General features: G+C 40.4%; 1 protein-coding gene across 2 annotated transcripts; it reads right to left on the bottom strand.

The window, feature by feature from the left end:
• Positions 1–45: 45 nt before the first annotated feature.
• Positions 46–27,076, bottom strand: draxina (dorsal inhibitory axon guidance protein a). 2 transcript variants are annotated; one of them, XM_074639102.1, is made up of 7 exons: positions 26,863–27,076; positions 13,492–14,012; positions 11,942–12,159; positions 5,525–5,645; positions 5,014–5,106; positions 4,126–4,215; positions 46–1,157 (listed from the first exon to the last, which is right to left on the bottom strand). In XM_074639102.1, exons 2-7 carry the CDS (start codon positions 13,988–13,990, stop codon positions 1,045–1,047), a joined length of 1,134 nt encoding a protein of 377 aa, XP_074495203.1. In that variant the 5' UTR covers positions 13,991–14,012; positions 26,863–27,076; the 3' UTR covers positions 46–1,044. The 2 variants fall into 2 exon arrangements, with proteins under 2 accessions (XP_074495203.1, XP_074495196.1); XM_074639095.1 differs by having other exon boundaries at positions 13,492–14,015; positions 26,863–27,073.
• Between the last annotated feature and the right edge of the window lie 863 nt (positions 27,077–27,939).

The raw sequence follows: 27,939 nt of genomic DNA, 5'->3' as shown, positions 1-27,939 counted from the left end.
GTAAGTGTTTAATCATGAAGACAAAAAAGACAGACGAACACAATATCTGGACAAACGTGTGTTTAAGTACAGTATAAATAAAACATATATTAAGACATGTAAAAGGAAGGTCAAACAAGCATCTTTGTTTATCGTTCTACAGTTAAGTACATTTAGAGAGAAGTTAACAAAAAGTGGTTGGCAATTCAGACACATTCTTATTTACAATACAGGACAGCAGACTGGGTTCAAATGGCATTTACAAATCATTTTCCGCATTTGTTTTTGGAGAGTAAGAGTGCCGAGAAACAAAACGTATAACAGAGCTCACACAGAAACTATTTCAAAGTCATTCTAGCATCATTTCTCTGAGTGACGGCTCAATTTGAATGATCCCGAACCAATAAAAGACATAATTTGGGACTCTAAGCAATAGTAAATGTTAAATGATTTGTAAACATTGTTTGACTTAGATCAGCAGGACAGAGACGATCAGCTGCAGGACAGAGACGATCAGCTGCAGGAAAACCTGTGAGAAATGAAACCAACAGCCGTAATAACTGTGGTGATTATCAACATGTGAACTATGAGATGTTTACAGAGTTCACTCAGTGATGTGTTGCCAGACAAGTGAATCTTTTATACCAATTTAAAACAAATAAAAATCGTCAGCCATTGTGGACTGAGTGAGTTTTGAAAAGCCCCTCTTTAAAAACATACATATGCTTCTGTATTGATGCTGCAGTGACCACGACTGAAACAAAACTGATTTTAAATAGGTGCTCAAAGATGATGATTTGCTGGATTAGAAGGTGTGACTCATCCCACAATGCAACAGTCAAATAGTACATCCAGTTAAGTTATTTTGTTTTAACTGACCAGATGTCGGCATTTAGATGTTTTACATTGTGGGATCAATTTGAAAAACCAGCAAACCGTCACCTTTCAGCACTCAGCGGCATGTCAGTGTCGTGTGATGTTTTGGCTGCACTATCTACTCTGTCAGAGTGGTCACTGGGACATTTTCCCTGCTCCTTCATCTCGTCCTCCACCTCCTCCTCTTCCTCAGATAGTGATGAAGCCTCCTTGGTCACTGTTGACGGACTCTGGCACCACGCAGCGACCCCTCCTCCTGGTCACACGACGCTTCCGGTGGAATTTAGCGTAACAGCGGAACCCTGAAAGATCATAAATAACCTGTTATCTGAATAGATCAAACACATAGGTGTGGTTGTGTTGTGAGATAAAGAAAGCTAAGGTGAATAAATCAGATGCAACTGCAAGTATTTAAATGTACAAGAACAATAGTTTCACATAAACAGCTAAATCTGCAGTGATATAGAAGCTAAAAATCAACATTATGAAAGTGCTGAAACCAGTAGAAGATTTAAGGCGGGTGCCATCCCCCCTCTCCATCCCATCAGCCCGTTCGCACGAAAAGGCATAAAAATGCCACAATAATGTGTCATGCAATAAGTAACGCCTTTCTTGATTTCCGCGTGTCATTTGTACGCCATGTATCCTGTACTGACTACAATGTAAACGCATCCACGTATAAATGCTATGCTACGAGTTAGTGACGTAGTATAAAAAGCGAGCAAGACCTATGATGGGTGGGCGATGACGTGGATGAGTCCAACAAACACACAACGTTTTCCCTTACCCTAACTAAGTGGTTTTCTTGCCTAAACCTATGTTTGTTTGCATGGTATACAAATGACACGCGAAAAGGCTAAAATGCATACTCATGATAAGCGGAATGTCCGTGTCATGTCGTGGTATTTATACACCTTCCCATGGGCCCGGGTTGTTCCCCTAGTAGCAGAGAGAGTGCCGGGGCAGAGGGGTTGATTAGTTGAATATGTTAGTCTAGTCTGGCTGACTCATTGATCCTTTATCTGACTGAGGTTTGTGAAAGTTAGAATCTATGACCGCGACCATGACTCTGAAACATCAGTAGCCTAACAATGATATGTATTGATAAATCCATGGCGCTGTCCGTGGTGCTGAAGTAGCAGATGAATTTGTAATTGCAACTTTTTCCCGCCCTTCTGTCTGTTTCGTCTTGGATTTGTAATACTCTCTAAACCAGCGCTTCCCAATCTATTTTCTTTGAAGCGCCCCCTACTTGTATCAAAGAAAAGCTGAGGCCCCTTCCCATATTTTCTGATGTCATTACCCAAAAAGAAAATTACAAATCCTCAAACAAAATCCTCTCCAATTTGAATAAAGCAAGTCAATATTTTAAATTAGTTCGTTTTTTTAAAAGTAAATCAACTTTCTTTAATGAAGAGAACTCGTCAGTGCGTTCCTCCCTTTGTGTGCGGCAAGCGGGAGAGCAAACAATTTTTTTACCACAGTGAAAAATGTTGTTTTTGAAAGGCTAAACGCCAACAAATATGGATTTAATCAGAATATTTCATTAGACAAAGACATTTTGTGAATTTTGGAAATGATTACATCTATGTTTTTTCAGTAAATGTTGACTTTGGACTTAACAATACTCTGAAGTTATTGGAAATGTTTGGATCACACAAGTCGAATCAATCCTACGCAGCCGTCACTGGAATCTAATTCTGCAAATAGCATAATACAGATAATATTAGTGTAGCCTGATCTTTATCTAATTGGCACAAATACCATGTTTAAACAGAATGTAGCCTACTGAGTGGCAAAGAATATCCTTTTAAACTGCTTTTATACAGACTTTTGTTTAGATTATCCAGTAAGTGCTGTTATTATGATTTTAGTTATACATGTGCATCTTTGGCCCCCCACTGACGGGGGCCCGGACCCCACATTGGGAACTACTGCTCTAAACTTTATATACGTAGCTAGGGGATGGTATTAACAAATACAGAACCCAAAAGTTTCATGGGGCGGTTTGCTAGTCGCAGTTGAACGAAACAAACTGTGTCTCTCCCCCATGTTAAAAATGAACAAATCACCTACTGGCTGAAACTAAACTGAACTAAAAACTAACCACAGAGTGATCAGCTCCAATAGCACATAAACAATGTACTAACATTTATGAATTCAAAACTTTTTTACACAAAATCAAATAAAATCGTAATGATAAACAGTGAGACTTGGCTAAAATACACAACTGCAAATGAAATGACAAGCTGCTGCCATAAACTCTTATATAGATGCTAAAAGTGCCACCATGAGGAACATTGCTTTAGACATTTTGTGAAACATGCTTATTCACTTTCTGGCTGTGAGTTAGATGAGAAGAGAGACTGGTATCAATCTTCTCATCTAACTCTCCGCCAGAGGGTGAATACGTCTATTTCACAAAATGTCAAACTATTCCTTAAAGCAGTGACCCATGTCAACGTTGTGATACATCACGAAATAGACCTTTTTCACAGCAGACATGTTGACTTGTCATAGCAGGAAAAGCACAAGTGAAAATGATCACGTTAACGATGGCTCAGTTCCATTAAGAGCCAGCATGAACAATACCAGTGAAATGCTTTATTTATAAAGCACCTTTCATACATGCAGCCCAAAGTGCTTCACATGGCAATATTAAAACAACACAGAAAAAAAAAACAATAGATACAATTTTGCAAGATTTTGCCAAATCACAGCAATAAAACAATAAAATGTTGAAAACAAATAAAAGTCAATAAAATAAAATTAACACCAGGGATAAAAATAATATAAAAAACAATAACTAAAACTAAGGCTATAACATTACTCCAAATTAAAAGCTAGATTGAAAAGATAGGTCTCTAATTTCCTTTTAAAAATAATGAGAGAGCCATTCTAATATCCAGCGGCAGCCACAGTTTAGGGGCATAAAAACAGCAAGAGGCACTCTCCCTTTTATGGGTCACATGAGGAACATTTAAAAGTAAAGAACCTCAGTGATCTGGCTGGAACATAAAATGAAAGAACATCTCTGATGTAGGGAGGAGCGAGGTCATTTAAAGCTTTATAAACAAGTAAAAGGGCTTTAAAAATTATTCTAAAAGATGAATGTAATTAAATACACCTGTGCATTTTCCTTCTGTGACATGTCAAAATAATGTCTGCTGTACTTTTAAAACACGAACATTTACATGTCCTGTTTGTCTCTAAGCCTCTGGAGTTCAAACCCGTTTCTGTACTAAGCCGTAACAAGTTCTCCTCACTCACCTTCCTCACACATGCAGTCATCGTAGCATTTGTTGTTGAGGCCTCTGTTGTGAGGTTTACACTCATGTTGTCTCAAGTCACAACAAGAACCTGAAACGGAACAAGCACATTCAACAACCAAACACGTGAAACATTGCAAAAAAAGTATTTGTATAAATAACTTCTACAAAAAACTCATCATCTTAAAGGCCCTGAAATCTTATTTTATTTTCTCAATCAGCTTCTTACTACTATGTTCTACATGAACACACAATAATCTGCCAAAGTTAGGATTATTCCAAATATAAACTCTGTGGCAGACAGATGTTTATGATATTTACACGTTTTGTTAAAAACTAAAAACCCATTAAAAAAAAACACTGACTTCCAGAGGAGAGAACCAGAAGTGGTAAAATGCTAACTCATTTCCAGGTATCAGGACTCATTCCTGTAGCACTCTAAACAGATTTTGCATTCACATGTAGAATCTGGTTTCCGTTTGTAGTCCGAGTAGTATTGACCAATCGCATTCAAGCAGGCTTTAGTTGAATGCAGGTAAAAAGAGGCGGAACGCATTGGCCGAAATGCAGTCTGGGAAACCATCGGCTATCGTCTGACGATGATTTCCCTTTTTATTTATTCAAAATTAGCTTTTAAACTGGCTACTTGTGAAACAATCCGGTCGTACACGTCGTCTCTCAACTCCCAACTCCAGTCTTGCATCTCAAGTTGTTGATCGGACTCTAAACAATGAGTACCGCACAGATCCGCTGGCTACACCAGAAGCCAAGAAATATGGCCCCTTGCCCCCAGAGGCTTATCCGTCATCAGGTTCCGAGACTGAGTAAATTGTGACTTTAATATTTTATATTTTGGAGCATCGCAGAGGTTGTTGTGATGCAGACTGACCTGGGAGACAGTCCAGGTGGTGGTCACATGGCTCGATGGCATCAGCGTCTACAGTCCCATTTCCACTGCTGAGGTTCTTACTCCGCCTCTTGTCTGCAGCAGGAAAAATAAATGAGCACAACAGTTTGATCCTGAAGGCGTCTGATCAATACACAGCCTCAACCAAACAGATCGATTTGATTTGTCACGCAGTTACAAAATTCAGATTTTATGTTTGGTATTTGATGGTGAAGCCAATTATATTTGTACAAGAATACATTTTTCACTTGATTCATACATAACGATTTCAACACAGGTCAGATAGTAAAATACACTTAATGTTTAAAACATGGTAGGGAACAATGATCTCATGCCAGAAATGGAGAGAAATGAAGGTGTTTCCTAATCTAAAAGGTCTTACTGTAACTGGTCACATTGTTTTTTTTGGATAGTCCAGTCGTCATTACTTTGCATAGGTATAGCTACGAACGGTGTATGAGGCCAGCCTGCACAGTTACGGCTGAATACAAACCTTTCTTCCTGGAAGACGGCCAGGCGTCCACAGGTTTCATGTCCTCGTAGTCTGTCCAATCAAAGAGCGCCATGTCCAACGTTGGCATCACCTCTCCTTGTCCTTTACCTCTTCCGGACCTCTGAAAAAGGAAATGTAACTTGAAGTGAACAAACTTAACTTAACTCACATTCTGTGAAATTAAATCCAAACAGGACAAACATGCTGATCTGCAGATCTGTAAACAACCTTATCCCATCTCCAATTAGTTTCAGCATGCTGCGGAAGTTCTGCCTCCACGGTAATATTTCAATCTTCTTGTGATCAGAATATGAAGATGCGTATTAAAAACTAATCCTGAATTTGATGCTAACCAGCATACAAGCCGCTGTAGAGATGTGCTAATGTTCAGTTACTACAATTACACCACAGCAGCAGTGGATTTGATTTGTTGACTGTGTTTTCTATCAGTACTGCAGGTAAACAGGTTCAGGGTGCTGTTAATGAAACATGGTGTTGTGACGAGCAGCAGTAATGCCTCATTGATTCATAAACCGCCCACACAGAGCCAACAGAGACAGAAGTAGAGCTTTAAAACCCAATCGATTGGTAACAGAGAACACAACTGCCCACGGCCCCGGAATACAAATGTATATCACATCATTAGTATTGTTAATACATATACAATATATAGACGTACAGATTAAAGCATACAGTCCATTACACACAACCACAGGCTTTATTTCTCACCAGCAACAGGCAACTAATGCAGGATGCAAGTGATCCTGGGTGGACGTTTTATTATTCCTGTACTGGATGTGTGATTTCTGTTTAAAAATCTGCAATATAATATATGCATGTATACAACAGGTCAACCACTGATTTTTGGTTTCAAAGCATTGTTAGGGACATTTAAAAGTAATTTCCTATTATAATATGTTACCTCCCTTTAAAAGTAAGTAGTTTACAAAAATATATTTGTGCCTCATGCATTTATTTCAGCATAGCAGTAGTGTTTGTAGAGCCACCGTAGGCGTGTTATTGATCCCGGTTTCATCATGGTTGCCAGTCTCATACTTATCAGACCAACAAGTCCTCATACCAGAGAGACAAAGAAATCAATTTCCTCTACAAAACGACCCATATGACTGTTACAAGAACTTTTTCTGATCTTCCACTTATTTGGTCAACTAAAAGTACTTATTTAAAGCTAGGGTTGGTAATGTTGAGAAACCAGCAAGAGTACGCTACATTTAAAAAAATGGTCCAACCTAAAAAACCAGCCCAGTGTTGCCAACTCTTTTCCAATGACAGTAGCTAGCAGCACTAGCTCCAAAAGTCCCTAAATCTAGCGATGACAGTTCGTCGCTTCAGGCCTCCCTCCAAAGACACTCTCCCAAAATTATCATTATGAACATAAACAATGAACATGGCTATTGTTTTGCTACGTTCACACTACCAGCGACAAAAAAAAGCAAGTGTGGTCAACAGGCATTTATGCCGTTAATAGCACTGAGGACTAGTTAACGACGGAACAGGGTGAAACAAAAATATATGATTTGCATGACGCTTCACCTCATCATTGGAGCGCTGAAAAAAGTTGAGACCAGTTCAACTTTATTTGTAGCATGTCACGCCCATCACGAAGCGACAAGTATCGGGCTTCAGTTTGAAGCTTCATGTCACCGGCTTCCATTGAAAATGACTTAGTGTATGTTGCTGTGTCGCTCGTAGTGTGAACGCAGCTTTAGTACTCACAGCTGTCAAGCTAGCAGCTTGTGGAAGACTCCGGTAACACGCAATGAGTGCACGGGCAGAGCGCACGCAGGTAGGTAGCCCAGATAGCTACTGGATTTCTTTCTTGTTTTAGTCAGAGCATTTGATTTATGGATTGCTGTCGAGTTGTAAAAATAATTTCAACATATCTAACAAAAAATGTTTTTTTGAAGAAGATTACCAACCCTAGCTTTAAGTTTAATGAAAGATCTTGTTGATGGTTGAAAGAAACTAATGTTGGCTGTTGGTAGGATACAGGATGCAAACTGCCGTCCCTGATTTTAAAGTCACTCTGTACTTTTGTCCAGAGACACACACTGTAAAATGTGAACAACAGAAAAAATATCAAAGCCTTATTCTAAGATATCTAAAGCTAATAAAGACACTTTTGTTCCCCAGAGAATACACAATCGACCTTTTCTCCTTGTCCAAACCTTTGGCCAAAATGTCAGCAGACCACACCGGATATCACATCATCCTCAAGGCAGATTGCCTTAATTAAACCCTTTTAATTTCACTGATAGCATGGTCTTTACTCTTAACTACCCTCAGGACAAATACATAGTATTTCACCCAGTAGTGATAAGGCTCTAAGAATAGCAAAATCATCAGGATGTTTTCTTTCTTTCTAGCACCTTCATACTGTGGGCTTATATTGAACATCACAGTCTGGTGCGGTTATTTGGTGCTTTATAGATTTGAAGTAGTTATAAATATATAGCAGTGATTGCAAGAATTTTAAGTAATCTGACTACTCTATTTTTACATATGTGTATTTTTTATTATTTTAAAAGTAAAAAGATAATTTACAGTTTATATTTCTGCTCGCTCCCTGAATAGTTAAAGTCAGTCGTAGAGTGCCTTTGGACCGATCCATAAATTCCTATAAAAGTATGTCATAAATTCAAACATTCTTGTCATTCAGATGAGTGTTTGATGGCATTGCTATAAAACAAAACTCCTACGTGGATTGCTCATGCATAACCTTGTGCAATAAAAACGTTAGCGCTGTCACTCTCCTCACACAGAGGGAGCAAAAGAGAAATGTTAGACAGTATAATTAAGTCAGCAGGACGTTGAGACGTCTCTTGAGGAATACTCGGTCCATGAAAGACATCCATCAAAAAGTAAGAATCCACCTCTTCGTGGGAACAGATCCATACTTGTTTCCTTTCACCCTCAAGAAAAAAAGCCTATAAGGAAATATCAATTAGATTAATTGCAGGGGGCTATGTGCTTCTGCTCGGCTGCTCATTAAACCATCAGCAGAAGATCGAACATTAATTAAGAAGCCTTGCCGCATGCTCGCGCCACTGAAGCGAGGTTCAGGAAGGGCTTTTTGCTTCCGTGGTCCAATAATATTTGACCGCTCTCATAGTAAAGACACACACAGACTCCTGGACTCTCAAACATTGTGTAAACAACCAACCTTACAGTCCAGTCTATAGATATCAAACATAGAGACTGACCAGGGGAGCCATCACACAGAGCCACCATGGCGTCTTTTAAATCCCCAACCGCATGCTGACAATCTGAATGCAATGTACATATTACTCAAGAAATGTGTATATTCAGCACCGATTATTTGGTTACTCATCTAAAAAGACCTTAGTTTACATTTAACTAATCTCTATAACCAGATTCTGTATTCACATAATCTGTCGGCAACGGGACAAGATTTTGGTTTCTGTTTGTAGTTCAAGTAGTATTGACCAATCACGTTCGAGCAGGCTTTGGCTGAAGGCAGGTAAACGGTCCATGTGGAGAGCAAAAGAGGCAGAGCGCATTGGCCGAAATGCAATCTAGTAACCCACCGGCTATCATCTGACAATCATTTAGCTCTTTATTGGTTTAAAATTAGCTTATAAACTGGTTACTTGTGAGACAATCCAGTCATACACGTCGTCTCTCAACTGAGCTCCAGTATAATCGGACTTTAAACAATGAGCAGCACACGTAAAAGAACGTCTTGGCCCAGATATCCACTGGCTACACCTGAACACCAGAAATACAGCCCTTCAGTGGCTTATCTCTCATCAGACAGATAGCCGATGGGTTCCGAGATTGACTTTTTCCAAACAAGAAACTGGACTGGGTGGACAAAGTGTTTGATTTTGACACCAGTCTCCTATCAACAATCAATACCTGACCAAGATCATTCCCTATCCTCAACAACAAAAGTCTAGTTTGGTAAAGGTAACAAACCTTTAACCATAGAGGAGGCGGATCGGACATTTCCATATGAATCATTTTTGTAGTGTTGTGAGCTTTGGAAGGTAACATGATGTCATTCTGCAGATGTGGGACAAAAGAAAACACTTGTTTCAATTGTTTTGAATGGCAATGACAAACTAGCCATTTACTCATTTAAGTTGGAAGACTTCGTCGATTGCTGCCACTACTTTAATTGTTAGTGCTACAGGATAACCATGACGGCCCCTCATATGTCTGAACAAACATGCCTTTGTGGCTATGCTTTGTGAGAAATCAGCAAAACTACAAACCAACAAGACTTGCTGAAAATGAGGAAGAAGAAAGTGAACATTTTGGTTACTTCGTCACTAGTCTCTGTATGCTTACGACAGTATCATCACCAGTAAATATGACAGGGATGGGCCCCGAACTCCACATTAAACTAATCATAGCTTTACTCCTGCTCCTCCATCTTGGTACAGAACAGTCAAATTAGTCTTTGAGAGTCAAGACAAATGTAAACACTCTGTTACAAGTTCTGCATTCAAAAATGTACTAAAATGTAGTAGACGTAGTAAAAGTACAAAAGTATTAGCATCAAAATATACTTAAAGTACCAAAAGTAAAAGTACTCATTGTGCAGAATGGTCCATTTTAGAATAATTTATATTATATTATTGTATTATAACTATTGATGTATTAATGTGTTCATCACTATAATGTTGAAGCTATTTAAGGTAGAGCTATTTTAAACTACGTCAGGCTATATACTGCTGGTAGCTTGTGAATTCCAGATCAATAAAGTTTTATCTTTACCTATAATAATACATCTTCATGTATTTGTTGATTATATTTTGTACTAATACTCAGAATCTGCAAAGTGACTAAAGCTGTCAGATAAATGTAAAAAAGTACAATATCTGACTCTGAAATGTTGTGGAGTAGAAGTATAAAGTAGCATGAAATGGAAATACTCAGGCAAAGTACCTCAAAATTGTTCAATACTTGAGTAAATGTACTTGATTAAATTTCATCATTGGATTCAATTCCAAAAAGGAAAAAAAGACAATGTTTCGAGTGCCTTTTCAACAACTGGCCGAGAACAACAGATACAAATGAGCCTTTTGTGATAATTATGGCTCAGTTATTATTTTTCCTGTTAATCAGTGAGAAATATCCCTGCCAAATAAAATAATAAAATAAAAATAAAAATGCTCTGTATTTCTGTTAAAGTTCATCTCAGTCTGAAAAGTTTTGACAATCGATTAATCGTTTTGAGCAATTAAAAAAAAAAGTCAAAAATTCTCTGATTCCAGCTTCTTAAATGTGAATATTTTCTGTTTTTTTTACTCCTCTGTGACAGTAAACTGAATATCTTTGAGTTGTGGACAAAACAAGACATTAGAGGACGTCATCTTGGGCTTTGGGCAACACTTATCGATCATTTTCACCATTTTCTGACATTTTATACACCAAAAAACTACTTGATTAATCGAGAAAATAATTGACGGATTAATTGCCAATGAAAATAATCGTTAGTTGTAGCTCTAGTGAGGTCACAGTGGGATTAATAATCGGAACTGAAGAATCCTTTCAGAAGAACGCCTTCAATCAAAACTCCAGTCCAGTGATTTGGTTTCTCCAGACAAAACGCTGTCGCATCTATTTATCTATCTAATTTTCACTTGTTAAACACCTCAGTTTAATTTAATCCATGATTTTTAACATCTTTACTGTGTTGTCTTGAACAGCGCTCCACAACAAAACAGCTGTCAATCAAACAGTGACGGTGATCCTGTAACTAAGGCAGATATTTGCCATGGACGCCCTGCAAGCTGTTGGGTGTTTGTAACAGCAGCTGTGACGAATGTAAGAGCTCTGATGAAGTGGGCGCTGGCTCAGTTTCTATCTACTGACATCAGGTTTCATGTTGTCTTAAAGAGTCTCATTTGTGACGGTTCCAGGACTGAGAAAACCTTATAAATGCTATTTATGCATACTGTTGAAGCATCACGCTGGGTGAGTGTGACAGGTGGTGAGTGGTGCCCCACGCTCTCCAGCCCACAGTCAGATACAAAAAAGCCTCTGCGTGCTCACATCCATTTTGTCCTGCCATGGTTTTAATAAAGGAACAGGAATGTAGTTACAGAAAATGTGCTGCGGGACTCTGAACTGTGTGATTTTGATCCCAGAGGCGTTGTTTTGTTATACAGAACACGGCCATATCTATCATACACACTGTAACCGAGAGCCAGTGAGTTTGGCCTGCTGGAGGACATTTTTCACAGGCAGCACTATCAGGTTCACACTGTAGTCGAGTGTGTCATTCCCAAGATGAGCTATGAGGTTTGCGGCAGCATAACGGCAGTAATGGGGCCCATTTTCGCTCTATTTCCCCCGCACACTGGAGTCACACTGAGGCACAACAGACGCAGCCTTTAATAAGCACTCGGGTTTCGCTGGGGTTACCTGGGGTTTGGTGGAGGCCGGGGGCAGCGTTGGGGGATGCTCGTTCATCACCGTGGTAACCATGGAGGAGCCGGAGCCAAAGGCGGCGGCGATGGGGGAGGGGGTTTCACCGGGTGGGGTCATGCTGAGGGAGGGGGAGGCGGCAGAGGAGGAGGGAGGATCCTCAAACAGATCCCTGTCCTTATACGCAGAGCTCAGCTCCGGCTCGGGAAGAAACCCTGGACACACACAAATGGAAAATATTACAGATACGTAATGTCATAAATAGCTATTTATAAATATATGTCTGTGTTTCCTTTTATCTTTTTATCATTATATAATATATAATTGAAAATAAGAATCGTTGTGTTTTAGTTACCTTAGAATGAGTCATTCATATCTACATAGGGAGCGGGTCCTCTTCACGGAGTCCGCCATGTTTCTACAGTAGCCCAGAACGGACAAACCAAACGCTGCCTCTAGAGAAAACCTTTCACATTTTTACGTTTACTGAAGGCCAACGTAGTTCTCCAACACGCATTGAAAGTGAAGGAGTGAGAGGAGGGGTACTCAGTTGGTTGCAATCTGCAACCTCACCTCTAAATGCAACTAAATCCTACACACTGGTCTTTTAAGAGAATGTGAGTCAAGTACTGTTTGACTCCAGTGGAGTATACTTTGGAGAGAAAATATGATATCACTGATGATGTTATGATGACAAAATTCACCTTTTTCTAACAAACCTTCATTCAAACTTTCATTTTTTGCTTCAAAATTTTTAAAAATCTAATGTTGTAACCAAACCTCTATAAGAAGTTAATGAAGAGTTATGTCCAGACAATTAATTATTAGTTCACCCAAAACAATCACACCACAAGGTCCATTTAGTAGCTGATCTGGAGATTTTGATTGTATCAAATGATCTTCCTCAGCCGATGGACTGTGCCTGCTTGTCATGAAATTGTAGATGTTTAAACTTCCAATCCATTTCCAAGACTTTCAGAAATTGTTAAAAGATGAAAATGGAAATTTGAACATCTAAAATTGGGCGAACTTCATGTGGTGCGGAAAATGTGTCATTATATGATCCAAAGCTAAATAGACCTTGGTGAGATTGTTGCATCAACGACTGTTTCCAAGGTCAGGAATCAACTTTGGATCTAACGTTCTGTCCAGGTTTTGAGACATTTCTGTCACCGCTTCAGTACGATGGGGGTGGATAGAGTTCATGTGTGACTCACAGTATTGAAAAGTCACATTTTTAAAAATTCAACAGCATCTTTTTCCAGACACAAGGTCTTGTTTACTCAGACCTCACTGTGTGACGCCTGTGAGAAATCTGGAGTCGACACGCAGGACATTGTTTGTTGTATTAATGATGTGAGTACCATCAGAGCTGTTCTATTCACACCACGACAGCATGCACAATCAAAGCATTCATTTTATTATTTACACCTCTGCCACAAGTCAGAATGTCTTCCATGAAACAGCCCTAAAGCTCCTTGTTGCTTCTCCAACCCTGGACAGTTGTGGATCTATGTTCTGTATGTCTGGATCAGTTGGTGGCTCACCTTTTCCGTGACGCTCCTTGTCACGCCGACTCCCTTGCCTCCTGTGCTCAAAATGGTGTCCGTGCCCATTCCCGTGTCCATGTCCCCGTCCTTTGCGCGTCCCCAGCAGCTGGTTTTCCCGGCCCTGCGACGGACTCTTCATACTCATTCGAACTCTGTCTCTGTCCCTGCCCGGGCCCATCTCCAGCCTCACCGGGCTCAAACTCTCCAGGCCCGTCCCGTCATCCTCGGGCCTGGCCAGTGGGTGCATGGGCCTGTGGGAGAGCAGCCCGGCTCCACCTTTGGTGGCGCGGGCCCCCTGGCCCCCGTGCCCTCCTCCGCGGTCCCTGTTGTAACGGTGGCCCTGCAGACCCTGCAGAGGGTGCTGTAGGGCGTTGCTGCCGCCCGCTGAGGTCTGCGCCTGTCTCCTCTTGCCGTGAGGAGCTCCGGGCTCGGCGCTGTGTGAGAGAACCAGGGATGCAAACAAGAACGCCAGGAGGAGACTCCAAGAGAGAGCCATCGTCTGTACAGCACAGCGCCACCTGCTGGGGAAAGGAAATACATCTAAATACACCACACATTATGCTTGGAATTACATTCAAATAACTGACACTGAAACTTTAGGTAGATTTGATCATACAAAACAATCTGGTGGGTTTCTCCTGAGTGAACGATTAGTCGATTTTTAAAGTTATTTTCCAAGAAAAAAATGCAAAATTGAACTTGCATTTATGAGGATTTGCTGCTTTTCTTTGTCTTATATGATCGGAAACTGAATATTTTGGGGGTTTTGGACGGTGGGAAACCTCCGGGTCTGAAAAGTGAAGCCAAAGCGAAAGTGCCTTAAACTTTCTTTCTAATAGCCAGCAGGGGGCGACTCCTCTGGTTGCAAAAAGAAGTCTGATTGTATAGAACAATGACCCTACTTCTCACTTGATTTATTACCTCAGTAAACATTGTAAACATGAGTTTATGGTCTCAATCGCTAGTTTCAAGTCTTCTTCAATACAGCATGATGTTCATTTAGTAAATTATGGTCCCATTTAGAGTCAAATAGACCATAAAGCAGGGTATGCTTTAAGGCGTGGCTACCTTGTGACTGACAGGTCGCCACCACGACGCTGTCTGGTCTGCGATTTGTCCGTGTTTTCGTCTTCCAACTTTAACCCTTTCACAGCGTGTTTTCAGTTCATGAAAGTTAATTATAACATTTTGGTCGCCTAAAAATGTCTTATTCAGCCTTCGGTTGAGCTTAGCTCCACCCTCTTGTGTCACTTCTGGTTGCAAAAAAACAAGATGGCGACGGCCAAAATGCCGATCTCGACACAAACCAATGGGTGACGTCACAATGACCACGTTAACTTCACAGTTTATGACTTTGGAATGTTGGACGGACAAAATAAGTAATGAGAAGACGTCACTTTGGGCTTCAGGAAAAAGAGGTCGGATTTTTTCTTCTTGAATTACATGTACAGTATTTATTTAAGAATTTGACAATACAACGCTGGAGACATAAATCAAAATCCCAAAGAAATAATTGTGGAGTTTTTGAGCATGTTTGCACGGAGACGTTAGCGTTTAGCTCAAAGCAACTCCTACGGAAAGTTTGTATGTTGCCTTTTATCAATAGAAGAATAAGTAGCTTTTTCACTTATAAGTACCGACAGCAAACCTTGAGCTTAATGTACACACAGAATGTTGAAAGGAGATATTAAAGAATAATAAATAAGCAGGAGTGTAGCTGTGTAAGTGTAACTTCCCTCAAAAGGGCGTCCTTCAGCTAACTTCAACCCTGAGGTGTTTAATACAGAAGTCTCTATCTGAAAGTCCTCAGGTTGTGTGTCCACTCTTCCGTTGTATTCATTCGTCCCATCTCCCGTCCTCCAAACTACTTCCCTCTCAGCCTCTCGACTGGGTCCATTTATCTGGACTTGGTGGGTTTGAGGAGGTGATAAAGAGATGGACAGACACTTGTGCCTCTTTTTAGAAATGACTTCCCAGCACTCATTCCTGTTCCTTCATGTACAGTCACTCTGAGATACTGCTCTGCACACATCATCATCGCTGCCTATTCAGCGGTCTCCAGAGCCCTCCAGACGTACCTTTCATTACAAAAGTCAACACGTGTGTCAGGTGTGACTGAAATATAAGGTTCTGTGTGCATTACTGGACAAACGTGAATAAAATTATGGTTTTGATCGAAGCATTTTTTATTCCCATGTGAGGTTTCCTTGCTAGGTTACAGTCGAGGCTCAATTTAAATTCTGATTTAATGTCACTAAAGCTTCATTTGCATTCGTAACATGACATTTAAGTTGTACATTGAGCGATTGTAGCATAAGGAAGCCACAAACAGAGCATATTATCTGTTCACTTAAAGTATTTTAAATAAATTGTATGCATTTAGCTCTTCCCATATTAAAGAAAAACTAAATAACTAATTTTTGTTACTTTATAGAAATTAGTAAAACTGAACTAATTATGGCTGAGAAGTGGTAGATTGTTTTGCCCAAAAGGGAGATACATTAAGAAAACATCCAAACTTAACTGATAAACAATACCATGACGATCATACAGATACAATACTATTCCACTAAAACTCAACATTTGATATTTAATCATCAATATTAAGACATGTTGCACAGCTCTTCTCCACTACAACACACTTTATTCACTTCACCACGTGTCTTGCGTTCATTGGATGATGTCTGAAGTTGTTTCGGGTTCCTTATATACAGTCATGTGACTTATATAACACCATATGTACTACAAAAAACAATAGTATCATCATTTTCTGTAAAAAAAATCTATATTTTCTGAGTAAATATTGATGCTTACGATGAAAGACTGCTTGTTTAGGAATATTCTGAAAAGATGGTTGTAATATTATAGGCTATGTTTTTGGAGTTACGGTTATATTTTATTTCTCTTTAATTATATTTTATGTATCAAATACGAGTAAATATGTTTTGCTTTTTTAAAGATAGTCATAATAATGTTTTGACGCTCTATATTTAAATGTCCTTTTTATAATGTTTTTCTTTTACATTTTGTCTCGATGATTTGGATGTTTGATGTAAAGCGCTTTGAATTGCCTTGTTGCTGAAATGTGCTATATGAATAAACTTGCCTTTCGTTGCCTTGTCTATAAGTCACATGACTGCGTAATGGACTGTATATAAGAAAAGCTGAAGTAACCTCAAGACATCTGAACTCATTGGGTGAGGTGAATAAAGTGTGGCCTACTGGAAAAGAGTTGTGAGACGTGTTTTAATTTAGACAGACTGGCACAGAAGCTCACACTGTGTGTGTGTGTGTGTGTGTGTGTGTGTGCGTGTGTGTGTGTGTGTGTGTGTGTGCGTGTGTGTGTGTGTGTGTGTGTGTGTGTGTGTGTGTGTGTGTGTGTGTGTGTGTGTGTGTGTGTGTGTGTGCGTGTGCGTGTGCGTGTGCGTGTGCGTGTGTGTGTGTAATCTCAAAATCCCAATTTTCTGCCGTTTTTATTCACACCACTACATACTAGATAAGGGAACACCAGTTGTTCTCATTGTAAAAACTCTGTCACGTCATGTAAGATGACAGGTCATGGTGTTGTTTCTAAATATGATTTGCTTTGTTTCGTCCTCCACTTTAACGTGCAGAAACAATCCATCGCCACAGACACACGCGACGCCATTATGGCGCTGTGGCAGGCGACTCCTTTGTGTTAAAAGACAAACGGCTGTGCAGGGCATACAGAAAATCAATGAGGGAGAAGTATTGAGTTGCTGGTGATGGTGTGTATCGTGTATGTGTGTGTGTGTGTGTGTGTGTGTGTGTGTGTGTGTGTGTGTGTGTGAGGTGGAGTTCGGGGGGTTGATAAGGTCTCTGCTCTTTCATCACAGTGACACACATCAAGTTGGAATCACACACCCTTTGGGTTTACAGTGGGTCATTTAGTTGTTTCTAAAAACAGGACAGAGGCGGCAGGCTGTGCGTGTGTGTGTGTGTGTGTGCGTGTGTGTGTGTGTGTGTGTGTGTGTGTGTGTGTGTGTGTGTGTGTGTGTGTGTGTGCGGAGTGGAGAGGATGCATTAGATGTCGGGGGAAATTTGCAGAGCTAGTGCTGGAAGCCCCCCGAGGGATTTAGAGGCAGACTGCTTCGGCTGACCTCTGGGAGTTCCACCAGCTGTGCAGTTTGCAAACAAGAGTGTGAGGCTGGCTGCTGAGGTGAGACCTTTATCTCCTAACAGGCCGTCAGAGGCCGTCAGAGTTTACATGTCTGTAAAGGGGAGACTCGTGGGTACCCATAGAACCCTTTTATATTCACATATCTTGAGGTCAGAGGTCAAGGGACCCCTTTGAAAATGGCCATGCCAGTTTTTCCTCGCCAAAAATTTGCATTAGTTCGGAGCGTTATTTACCCTCCTTTGCGACGAGCTAGACATTGACACCCCTAATATACAGTATAGCTATTAAAGGAATAGTTTGACATACCTTTTATACTTTGGATTTTGTAAAAAACTTAAATAAACAATATATATAGTGACATAAATGTGTTTATTATTGAGCTTTAGAGGTGCTGGTAGGGGGATTTTGTTACCATTGGACAGAGGCAGGCTAGCTGTTTCCCCGTTTCCAGTCTTTATGCTAAGCTAAGCTAACTGGCCCCAGCTTCATATTTACTGAACAGACATGAGAGTGGTATCGTTCTTCTCATCTAACTCTCGGCAAGAAAGCTGATAAGCATGTCACCCAAAATCTTGAACTATCCCTTATAGAAACGCTCCACCTGAAGAAATCTACCCTCTGAGTATCAACGACTGAAATAGATATTTGGTGAAATATTCCTTTAATGTACGCAAGACCCAGGAGATGTTTCGTTGATCTCTGGAATTAAATTAGAATAAAAAGCCGATCTATTCATGTCTTGTCTGTACCCGTTTATCTCATTTAGGATTAACACTCAAAATGTTGTGCAGAAATAGAATCTCAGAGGTGGAGATAACAGCGGAAGCTAAGCAACAACACGACGACATGACCCATCAGAAATCAAATTTTCACGACATAAAAGAAAGATGTGACGCCTCCATAGAAACAGAAGGCAGCATGCGTCAACCCCATCAAATCGGAGGCCTGAATAGAGCTGTCATGTGAAAGAGAAGGCAGGCGGTGATGGAGGGGGACCGAGGATCTCAGCACAGCAGTGCCCTGTTTTCCTCTCTCAGACTTTCATGTGCTGCTAACAGGTGGTCCTTTGAGGAGACGCAGGATGGGGATGATAATGGAGCACGCTGGGTGGCATTCCGCGTTTTAAGCACAGTCTCTTGTGTGCGATAAACAACCTCCGCGAACAACACAGCCTCCTGCCAGAGTGTGTATTATACGTGGCTGTGTGTTGTAGGGAGGGCACAGCAGGGCGAGCATCTGTTACTGAGGCAATGGGAGGCCAAACGGGTGGCCTGGAACTGACGAGTCTCTTTCCCAAATGAGATAATCCACCGTTTGAACAGCAACATGAAACAGCGATGAGTGATGTAAGAAAATATTGATACACTTGAGAATCACAATATTATGTTTTGTGATACTGTATCGATTCTCAATATTCAATTAATAGTTAGCATGCAAAGATTCGTGGCAGACAGTGGATCAGATTACACAAAAGTAGTGCTATGATGTTGGATGTTACAGGGACTGTGATAAATGCAAATGCAGATCTGTTCTGAATGCATAAAAAAAGTCCTTTTTTTTAACTACCATTTTATGCATACGGCGGTGTATTCTTTCAAATCTGGCAGTTTTCCTAAAACTAGATTTTAAAAATCAAAATATATTGTCTTATCTACAGTATCGCAATCGATTGAATCATAACCCTGTATCATATTGCCAGATTCTTGCCAATACACAGCCACTGTGCAGAAAAACTGCACTTAATAGTTCTCTATCAGATTCAGAGCATTAATATAGCATTAAACAACGATTTGCTATGTAAAGATCAGGGCTGTCAAAGTTAACGCAATAATAACGCGTTATGCAAATTTGTATTAAAGCTACTAATTTCATTAACATTAACGCAATCGATCTTTCGGAGGTTGTAGCTGAATCAGTTTTAAAGCTAGAGTGAAGATCCTGGCAACATATGAAACTAGAACCTAAGGAATCCGTCGGTACCAACCATCAAACTAGCTTGTCGCGAAGGACGTTAAATAACGCTCCAAACTTACGCTAAAATTTGGCGTATTTTGGCCATTTTCAAAGAGGTCCCTTGACCTCTGACCTCCAGATATGTGAATGAAAATGGGTTCTATGGGTACCCACGAGCCTCCCCTTTACAGACATGCCCACTTTATGATAATCACATGCAGTTTGGGGGCAAGTCATAGTAATAGACTACAAATCTACATCTGAATGTATGAAAACAGTTTGACTACAGATTTAATTGCTTGATCAGCAAATAATGTGCAGTCAAACAAATAAATCAAGATGCATAATGATCATTTGCTTCAGCTTTTAAAATCACAATTGATCCTGGTTTATAACTCCCATTACAGCAGCAGCACCCATGATAGTGACTTTATCGCCCATTAAATGATCTCACAGCCAACAAGAACAACAGCAAAATGGAAGTGGTGGTAATAATGTGGTTTACTGAAATAAAAAGCAATAAAAACGTGTGTGTTGAGCAAACACACTCTGGAGTTTTCAGCGGGCTATTAAGGTGTGTCTAGAATCAGGACATCCTCTACGAAGTGGAGAGGATGTCTCGTGATGTCTGGGGAAATTTACAGTGCAGAAGTAATCTAGTAAAACAAAAATAAATAAAGGCTTTTGAAAGACAACTTTATATTTCACTTTGACTTCAGTCAGGATCTCTGTCAGATCCTGAGGTTGTAATGTTTATGAGTTTATGGATGTTTGAGCTCAGCAATGTATGGAGAGAAAATATGAACCGCAATATGAAACATAATGAAATCTTAAAATCAATTCTACATTTTTAGGAAGCCAGAGCAGAGGAGCGAAAATTGGTTTACATTTTGTTGGAAACACAATATGTCTGTGTGTGGATGTGTGCCAGAAGCTTTTCTAAGAGAGGCATACAGTGAGAGACGGCCACCAGGGAAACATGAATGAGAGCAGAGTGGGATAAGTATGAAGTGATAGGTAATCTTGAAAGAAATTGCAAAGGGGGCACTATTGGATGGCTGGATGATTAAGATGTGATGAGATCAGAGACCTCTCTCCAGTCTGTGATCAATGGGTCTGTCCCTCATACAGTACATGGCGGCGGCGCCTCTGTGACACACTAGTTATAAAAATATACTTAACACAGTGAGTGGACCCAGATCTGAGGAAGGTGAGAGAGGAGCGGCAGCGAGGCGACCCCGGTATTAAACTACTCTATGTGTGCATCCTTTAGCTTCACCTGCTGTGACACCAAACCTCCAGGAGCCATCTGCTCCTGTTGTTTTATCCTTCATAGCAACCAGCGGGGCCATAAGGATCCAGCAAACAAAGACTCCAGACACAGAGCTGCTGAAGCAGAGCTGTCATGTCCTGAGGCCACCTTCAAGCTTTTCTTTCTTTTCCTGGACACATACTGAGATTAGACGTTTCAGGTTGTTCTCATACATCGTAGCCAACCTACGAAGAGTAACGCACAGTCATTTGTAGATATCGCACAAAATCTATGCGTATTTAATCCACGTAATCGCAAACCAGTGAAGGGATGGCGTATTTTAAGTCAGCATCGCCCTGGTTCCCTCGACAAAAAGCCAATAGGATTTTTCCATTGGGTTTTAAAATTATTGCAGAAAATAAGCTCTGTGGCAAACAAATATGATTTTTGAAGTGTGAATTCAATCGCCAGATGTAAAAAGCTAACGTTAGACTATAAACGAACTACACCACGGTCATATTAGCTTTAAACAACGAGGCTGTAAAGGCGGACGTGATGACGTTTTGTAGTCTCATTCAGCCACTCGTTAGCAACCGCCTTTTTTAAGACACATAAAGGCTTCAAAATTCACGAGTGGGATATTTACTGATGTATCGTAGAACAAAACGTTAAAATCTCTTAAGCTTGTGTTAATCATAGGGTTGGAACGGTTCACAAAATTCACGGTTCGGTTCATATCACAGTTTTGGGGTCACAGTTTTCGGTACGGTTCGGTACATTTATGTTATAGCGAGGAGGTCAATTTCTGATTTCAACATGCTTTTCATGTATTTGGCCAAAATAAGTTAACAAATGTTTGCGTTAACAAAAGTATGGCTTACATAAAGAACATAAACACTTCTTCATTGACAAATCTTAATTGAAAGAATAGGTCTTCTACAGTAATTAGTGCAAACAAAAAATTCAGCTTTGTTGTTTTCATATAAATATGATGTAATTATAGACTAAGGCCATCAACTGGCAGGCCATAAATTGAAGCATAAGCTCAACCAGAACTATACTAAAAAAAAAAAACAGTATAAAATACAGTATGTCTCAATTCCCTGATTATCAGCTCTTAATTGAAAGGGTTGGATTTCTGTACCACAAAATAATTAATAAATATAAAACACATTACAGAGATTGTGCTGTTGCCCCTCTCTAGTTTACAATCGGTCACTGCTTGTGTCAGTGCTTGTATTGTTTACCATTGTTTTGGACCCAATGGCATCACGTGACGGACAAAAAAGTTGTAATTCCATCGTTTGGCCACTACGTAAAATTTGCTTCAATGTCCGGCGCTCTTCCTGAGGACTTGAGGAAACCGGTGTTCATGTCCAATGTGAAACCAGAAGTCAACGTTAATTTATTTGTCACGTAACTTCCGTACTTAAACAACATCAATTCTGTAGTTATTTTAACTCAAACCTCTGTTTTCCTAAACCTAACTAGGTAGTTTTGTTGCCTGAACCTACCAAGTAGCTTCCTGTAAAGATGGAAGTTTATTTTGCAAAGACTGTGTGCATGTAACATGCGCAAATTGACACGTGTTGCTGGACATTCGTAGGAGAATGCACACAAAATTAGGAAAAACATTTGGTAAGATATCATACGAGGGTGGGGAACAACTAGATTGGCTCCATCCAAAGGTAACAAAATCTACCTACCAGCACCCGTAAAACTCAATTAACATGTTATATCTGATTTGTTTAATCCATAGAATGTGCAAAACCAACAATTCCAGATATTATTCCTCCAGGAAGTTACTGCTCCCAGTTAGTCCGACACACGTGTGACTGTGGGAGTGTTTGGCTGCACAGGAACAAGCTAAATATCTCCTTCCTGCTTCACGGTTCACTGAGCAGCAGATTAAACAGACATGACAGATAATGAGGGGGAAAAATGCAGGATTCAATATAATAGTCACAAAGAAAAATAAACGCGTTATCTGTTGTGACACAAACAACAATCCAGCTTTGCTCCAAAACAGAGCAGCCATTCCTCTCCGTGTTAAAAGTAATGACGCTGAATATTTGATGCATAAACACTTACTTTTATATCTTTCATCTCGGGTAAAATAGGTCTCGTTTGCGCCACCGAAATCATCATAAATATCAGCTCAATAACAAGCACCCAAATTACAGCTCCAGTTAACGCCTCTGCATAATAAACACCTCTGCCAGGCTGCAGTTAACGCCATAAAACTTCATTTCCTCAAGGGCCAATACGACTGACTTCAGCAATATAAAAGTGCTTTGTCTCCCAGAATCCTCCGCAAACAATATCGTTGGGATTCACATCGACCGGGAGGATTTTTCGCACTCTTTTTTTAGGTGTGTATTGGATGGCAAAGGCCCCTGGAAGCAACACAGGGTGATGAGGAAAAAAACAAAAAAAACAAGAGCCATAAGGAAGCTCCATCTGTCAGCAAGTGAGCCGGAGCAAGAGGAGCAACGAAACACCCAATGATTCAGTGGCAATTTGGTCGCAGGTACAACAGATGTGGGGCGAGACCAGAACATTGTCACTGATGCACGGTAACATCAGCGACGTGGCCCCTTATCTCCTGTTTGAGTGCACACACACACACACACACTCAGAGGCAATCAATGCATGCACACAAACACACACAGTCACAGCGGGGAAACCTCCTCCAGACACCCACATAGAGGCATGTTCCAAAAATGCTGTGAGACACAAACAGCACCAGAAGCACAGCAAGAGACGTCCCACAGAGAGGAGAGAGAATGAGAGAGACAAAAGGGAGGAGGAGGAGGAGGAGGAGGGGGAGAAACTGAGAGGAAAGGAGAGAATAAGATGTAATGCAGAGAGAGAGAGAGAGGAGAGAGAGTGGAGAGAGGAATGAAAGCAGGAGAGGGAGAGGCACAGAGGGAGGATTTATCCTGTCTTAATTAGAACAAAGTGTCGGTGGCATCTTTCATTTCGTGGCAGATAAGGACACCAGTTGAAACGCAACAAAACAAAAAAACAACCATCAAAGCTTTGGCTTCCGAAACCAACAACAAAACTTGTTCTTTTGCAAACCCGTGAAATCTGGACACCTGGGTCTGGACGCTCGGCATGGGAACAGTTTGACCGGTCAGCAGGGGGAAACTCTCCTGTTTAGAGATGATCAAGTGAAGCATGTAAACGCATTATATGAACCCAAAGTTTCCCCCGCCCTCCCTCTCCCCCTCTCCTTTGGTGGAAGCGAGTGGCGTTGACTGCCTGCCAATGTTGAAAGAGTCTTGATCAAACAGATGCAGCCACGCTTGGCAGTGACGTCCAAGGCCAGTTTCACACCGCGGTGGAGGAGACCGGCTGGATGTTCAGCCATGTACCCTTTTGGCTGAAACTCAGGATGAAAGAAATAAAGAGATTTGCTTTGTGTGACTGACTGAGAGGCACAAAAAGAAGAAATTCTTCTTCTTTAAAGGTTGTTTGAGTCCTTGTTTGACACTTTTAGACTGGATATTCTACATCTTTTAGATGAATGATGAAAATTCTAGGACTGTCCTCGACCAAAGAAATTCTTAGTCACTAACGTTCTTAAGATTTTGTTAATAAAATCGATTATTTGATTTAACCAACAGATCTGTAAAACTGAGTTTCTCCGTAAAGAATCACACAAAAGCACCACTTTAAATCTTGTGTTTACCAGAGACGTGCTCATAAGTTTCTTGGAAATAAGTCCTTCAGCATGACAGAAGCATAAAAACGACTAATCGACCGCACCGATATCAAATCGTAAATATTAAACGTGTTCAGTATTTACGATGGGATATCCTGTTGTGTGTGGGGAACCCCGAGAACAGCCGATGACGCAGTCACGTGGGAAAGAACGATAGCCAATTGAAAACCAAGTTGACTGAAGAAGGAAGGACAACCACGGACATCTTGGCGGAGGCAGCTAAAGCATGAGCTAATGCAAAACGCGAAGCATAAAGCAGTAGTCCGATGGACCTCAGATATTGGAGGACCAACTTCTTGATTTATGGCAACAACATGAGTGTTTATTTAACGTGTCTCCATGACTTCATCCATTATTTTCTTTTTTCTTCATGAAGTAGTGCAAAAACTAACATCGCTAAATCCTCCAGCCCGTCGTCCACCATGTTTGTTTACACTAAAGTCACGTTTGATTGTGAGAGATTTTGCGAGATTTCTGGGTTTTTTTGGACTCTAGTTGTTCATGAAGGGAATCTGTCAGAGTGTGGTGGGGCTGTCACGATATCAGATTTTCACTACATGATTATTGAGGCCAAAGGAATTCATGATAACAATATTATCACGATATTTGTAGATAATGTGAAAAAAAAATAATAATGCTGTCAGTCAAAATTCATCATTAACATAGTTTATCGTGGATTTTGTCTCTTTTTTGGCAAATTAATTAAACTCAAAATACGAGTGGAGGGAGTCTGTAAGAAAATTTAAGAGGTGCAATATTATTTACACGATATCATCATATATATAATATTAACGAAATATCAATATTTAATTTTCTAAATATCACGGAGTGGTGAGCTGTTTTGCCCAAATCATTGCTCAACACACACTATAGGAACAAAAGTGTTAAATTTAACATATAACATCTTGTTATGTGTGGGTGCTCTCACATTTTCCAAATCTGTTAAAATTAAAAAAAATTCTTTTAGTGTGGGCCAGCCTTAAAAACTGTAAAACTGAGTTCCTCCACAAAGATTCACACAAAAGCACCACTTTATATCTTGTGTTTACCAGAGATGTGCTCCTAAATGTCTCGGAAATAAGTAATTCAGCATGAAAAAAACATAAAAAATTACTAATTGATTAAAGAAACCATAGTTGACAAAGACCAAAATGACTGAATAGGGAGCAGTCCTAGAAAATTCAGATGTTTTCAAACACTTTTTTTGGGGAAAACACTAAATTAATTTCCACTTGAACATCAAATGATGTCCTTTCATTTTCATCTAATTCACTTATTAGTGAATCTGAGTTTTGTTTTGGCTGGAGGTCGATTCACTGTGGGGTCCCTCCTCCTCTCCTCCTCTCTCCTGATCACTGTAGTGCCTCCCTGCTGATTGACTGGCTATTAATTAACATTAACTCCTTAATGTGAGTCCACAAATATTCCTCCACTGCAGACCTGCTGCACTTTTAATTGCATGGCGTCACACTGAGACTCCCAACTTTAATCTTCCCCCATCCCTCCCTTCCTTTATCTCTCTCTCTCTCTCTCTCTCACACACACACACACACACACACACACACACACACACACACACACACACACACAGTCCTTGGTGCTCAGTGAGCAACAATGAGCTGTCAGGAGGAGATAATGGCTGCGATCATGTCTGATTCTCCTCACCATCCATCCTCTACATTCATACACGGTGGTGATGTTGATGTGATTTTAAAGCCTGACAGCAGCAGCAGGAAACAAACGACAGAAACAAAAGTTCAATTGATTCTCGGGTTAACTCCGTTTTTTCTGCTATCAAACCAAATCTAATCTGCTTCTTTGCAAACAGTGACTCTCAACAGTGTCTCTATCATGTACCCTATACTCTCTCTCTCTCTCTCTCTCTCTCTCTCTCTCTCTCTGCAAGTCAAACCACCTTTTTTTTTTCTTTTTTTTATCAGTAAAACTGGAAACCCTTTGCATTAATTAAGTTATTAACTTTGGTGACATTATGATAAGATGCGACACTGATGCGCACAAACTGTATATTGTATATTGTAATAAGCCTATAATAATATTAATGAGGATTGTTGGCTGCAGCTGCAGGACTGAGAACTACAGACAATCTATTGTATGATCAAATAATTTACTACATGGCATATAAAAATGACATAAATGACCATAAAGTCTCAAACTCATCTGAGCATCACAGAAACACCACAAACCACGTAAAGAAACCACACTAGTGAGGGGTTAATAAGCAACCCGGCATTTACACTGACTGGGAAAAACGCAATAAAGATAATTCCTTACCCGCGTTTGTTTGTTTGTTGCTGTTGTTTTCCTTTGTTGTTGTTGTTTGTGGTGTGAACAGCAGCTCAGTCATATGTATGTGTGGCTGCAGGCTGACAGCGGACCGGACAGCAGCAGCATCAGCAGCAGCACCTCTGTAGTCTCCTCTGTTCTCCTCTCCTCTCCTCTCTGGGATGTGCTGAGCATCCGGACTGACTCCTCTTCTTATAGGAGGACGACACTCACCACCTGCTCCGAGGGCGCGCTCCCGAGGGCGCGTCCACGTGCCAGGGCTGACTGCTTGTCCCAGCAAGTGCAGTATAGGGACACAGTAGCAAGCCTATTTGTATTAGGCTTGTATATTGCTGCTGGTATCAGGACTTTCAATGTTAATTTTCTGTAGGGAGAAGCCGAGATAAATAGAAGGCTGAGAGAGATCAGAAGAGATTTTTTAATAAGTGATCCATCATGATTTTTCCCCCAGCCTGTCAAACCTGTCACACCAGACATCCACAGAATCAGAATGTCCAAAATGTCCTCAACTGGGTCCAAGAGGAACTGTGCACAGTCAATTTCATCCTACAATCATTTGCTCTATATATGTATGAAGTTTATGTGTAAATTTAGTCAGGAAGACTAGGGGTGCAATCTCCTTCATTCTCCTTCATTCTCTCTCTCATGGGCTATTACCATGTCAGCTGATTATGGGTGTCTCTCTTTTCAGTGACCAATTAGATCTTGCCATATCTCCCTAAACCAATCACATTCTTGCTGTCAAAAGTTTAAAACTGTTCTCCTCTATGCTGCTTTCAGTGTCAGTATTCAGCACAAACTGATGCGACCCTCCGCCACCCCATCACCTCCAGATTCATCACGTCAGAGTAATCCTGCTCCACTTCATTCATCGGATCTGCATCAATCTTCACTACCACCATCACCAGTGTCTAGACTCGGGGGGAATAATCCTAATCCAACAACAGCATCACTTCCCCCTTTACTATGTCACATTGGGTCTAAATCGCCAAAGACTGTTACTATTCATACATTTCAGTGTCAATGTTGTTTTGTTACGATTACCCAGAAGTCATTATAGATATT

The sequence above is a fragment of the Sebastes fasciatus genome, chromosome 1, assembly GCF_043250625.1.
Source record: "Sebastes fasciatus isolate fSebFas1 chromosome 1, fSebFas1.pri, whole genome shotgun sequence".
Classification (NCBI taxonomy): domain Eukaryota; kingdom Metazoa; phylum Chordata; class Actinopteri; order Perciformes; family Sebastidae; genus Sebastes; species Sebastes fasciatus.
This window is presented reverse-complemented; position numbering and strand designations above follow the sequence as displayed.

Excerpts from the sequence above, each read along its gene's own strand:
- draxina (XM_074639102.1), bottom strand. The coding sequence starts at position 13,990 with ATGGCTCTCTCTTGGAGTCTCCTCCTGGCGTTCTTGTTTGCATCCCTG. Across the intron at positions 12,160-13,491 it reads CAAGGAGCGTCACGGAAAAG|GGTTTCTTCCCGAGCCGGAG; the intron begins GTGAGCCACCAA and ends GTGTGTGTCCAG. Across the intron at positions 1,158-4,125 it reads TGACTGCATGTGTGAGGAAG|GGTTCCGCTGTTACGCTAAA; the intron begins GTGAGTGAGGAG and ends ATGATCTTTCAG.